Source organism: Bison bison, unplaced genomic scaffold (genome assembly GCF_000754665.1).
Source record: "Bison bison bison isolate TAMUID 2011002044 unplaced genomic scaffold, Bison_UMD1.0 scf7180017864349, whole genome shotgun sequence".
In the NCBI taxonomy this organism is placed as follows: domain Eukaryota; kingdom Metazoa; phylum Chordata; class Mammalia; order Artiodactyla; family Bovidae; genus Bison; species Bison bison.
The window spans coordinates 357,725-360,148 of record NW_011494921.1 but is presented as its reverse complement, the minus strand read 5'-3'; the positions used below and the strand labels follow the sequence as shown (position 1 = coordinate 360,148).

At 41.0% G+C, this 2,424-nt stretch overlaps 1 protein-coding gene across 1 annotated transcript in view; it reads right to left on the bottom strand.

Annotated features, from left to right (window-relative positions):
- Positions 1-1,271: 1,271 nt before the first annotated feature.
- Positions 1,272-2,424, bottom strand: part of LOC104999225 (serpin B4-like) — a 10,435-nt gene continuing 9,282 nt past the window's right edge. Inside the window, exon 8 of the mRNA XM_010854734.1 lies at positions 1,272-2,097. Within this exon, the coding sequence (XP_010853036.1) occupies positions 1,693-2,097 (405 nt within the window). The 3' untranslated portion in view covers positions 1,272-1,692. The remainder of the gene's footprint in view (positions 2,098-2,424) is intronic.

The window sequence follows — 2,424 nt, the reverse complement described above, 5'->3', positions numbered from 1 at the left end:
TTCTTGAACAACACACCTCCCGAAAAAGAAATGACAATACTGTGATGAGAGAGTGTGAATGATGTATGAATGATGAATGGTGTATAAAGAGCTGTACGTATTTAATGTATGAACGTCAGGAGTTTTGAGGTGAGTATATATCTGTGAAACCATCATGCCAATCTGTGTAATAAACATATCACCTCCAAATGATTCCTCTTCCCTGAGAGAGCAGTGTTAGTGCAAGCTGTGCTGGTGGTCACTTTGTAGAAAATGAGTGTATCAGATTTGTATGTAGAAAATGAGTGTACCGCATGTTCACCTTCAACTTACTCAGTGCTATGGGCCAATAATATTTTAATAAAGATGGAAAAAATAAAATTGAAGACTGTTTTCCTGAGTGGTTTCAGCTTGTATCCCTACCAGTGGTGTGGGAGAGTTCCGGTTGATCCACGTTTTCTCCACACAGGGTTTGACCATCTTTTAATTTTAGCTTTGTGCAATCCCATGGGCACAAGTTGGTGTCCTGTGGTGTCTGGTGTTGTGTTGTTTAGTCACTACATCATGTCCAGCTCTTTTTTGAACCCAGGTCTCCTGCTTGGCAGTCAGATTCCTTATCACTGCACCACCAGGGAAGCCTGTCCTGTGGTGTATATGCATTATATTCTTTATTAAGCATCTATTATCTTTATGTTTAAAGTCACACATTGATTTTTATTACTTTGTGTTCAAAAATAACTTTCTTCATGTATGAATGATGTATAAAGAGCTGTATGTATTTAATGTATGAATGTCATGAGTTTTGAGGTGAGTATATATCTGTGAAACCATCATGCCAATCTATGTAATAAACATTTCAGCTCCAAATGATTCCTCTTGCCCTGAGAAAAGTTATGTTTTGGGGAATAAAATTTGTCAGTTCTTTGCTTTATGGGTTGGTGGACTTCAGGGTCACTTGTCAGCCCTTCTTCTCACTGGATGCTCTCCCAGTCTTATCCCATCTCTGCCTTCAGCCACAATTACCATATTTCTCTCGGTAGCTCTAACATATATATCATCTGTCTTACCTACTTAGAGACTCAGTTCACATCCCAAGTCTGAGTTCTAGATGCTTATATCTAGGCTCTTACATGGGTTACAGAGCCTTCCATGTTCTGACAGCAGTCTGCCTTTTTAACCTCATCATGCTGCACTATTTTGATTTCTATGTAGGATAATATCTTTCTATATGATCTTTTCCATGTGTGGGGGGTCACTTGCACTTTGTTGAAAAAAAAAGAATGAGCAACAAATGACATGAACAAGCCATGGTTTTATTGATAATGCATTTCAGAAAATTAAAAAATTTAGACATGTAAGGGTCCCACATACCACCTGAACTCAAATAAATGTGAATGTCTAGGTTTGAAAAGTAAAAATAACTTTTGAAATAGGAGCTATGATATTTCAAACTTAGTAGAAGATAGAGTATGGAAATAACTTTTTAAATATAGTGAACACTTTGTCCAAGGAGGCGTTTTCATGGGAATAGAGTAGGTTACATGTGTTTATAGAAAGAGAGAGACAGACAAACAATATTTTATCCAGTACATTGTGAGTGGTGACTATACGTTTGGAAAAGAAAACGCATCCAAGGGAACCTGTTGCACCAGCATTCAAGCTCCGGGAACAGCTCTCTGAATGTCCCCCAGTGTGGCCGCTGCCCAAGGACGTCTAAGGGGAAGAGACTCGGCCACAGAAGAGGATGCTGTTGGTCTTGATGTGCTTGATGAGGAACAGGAAAGGGTGATCACAGCGGAAACACTCACGAAACGGTAATGATGTGCGTTTAATAACCACACCGGTAGCAGCCGCGGCCTCTGTGCCCTCCTCGGTCACCTCCACAAAGGACTTGTGGATGACCTTTGACACCGCCAGATCACAGCTCCCGGTCATGCCCGAGAAGTTGGCGACCATGCCATTGAAGGCGTCCACCATCCCCAGGGCTTGCAGTGTGGGGACAAGGTCGTATCTCTCTTCCACTTTAAACCGAGGCAGGTATAAATCCACTTCTCTCTTCCCCATATTCTGTGGGCTCGTCCACTCTATTAACTTCTCAGCAGTGAGCTGGTCTTCAACCTGTAGCAATGGAAAAGGAACAACTGTCAGGATTCTCATGGTCATGGAGCCCACCTAACCTTGGATTGAAATGTCTGGAAAACCTTTATTTTAACAGTAAACATGAATACAGGAGATTCAGTTTATTAGGTTTTATCCTAGGAGGCAAAAGTAACAGAGTCCTTGATATATATTATATAATCAAGTAAGTCTTCTTAAGAGATGGGAATACCAGACTACCAGACCTGCCTCTTGAGAAACCTCTATGCAGGTCAGGAGGCAACAGTTAGAACTGGACATGGAACAACAGACTGGTTCTAAATAGGTAAAGGAGTACGTCAAGGCTGT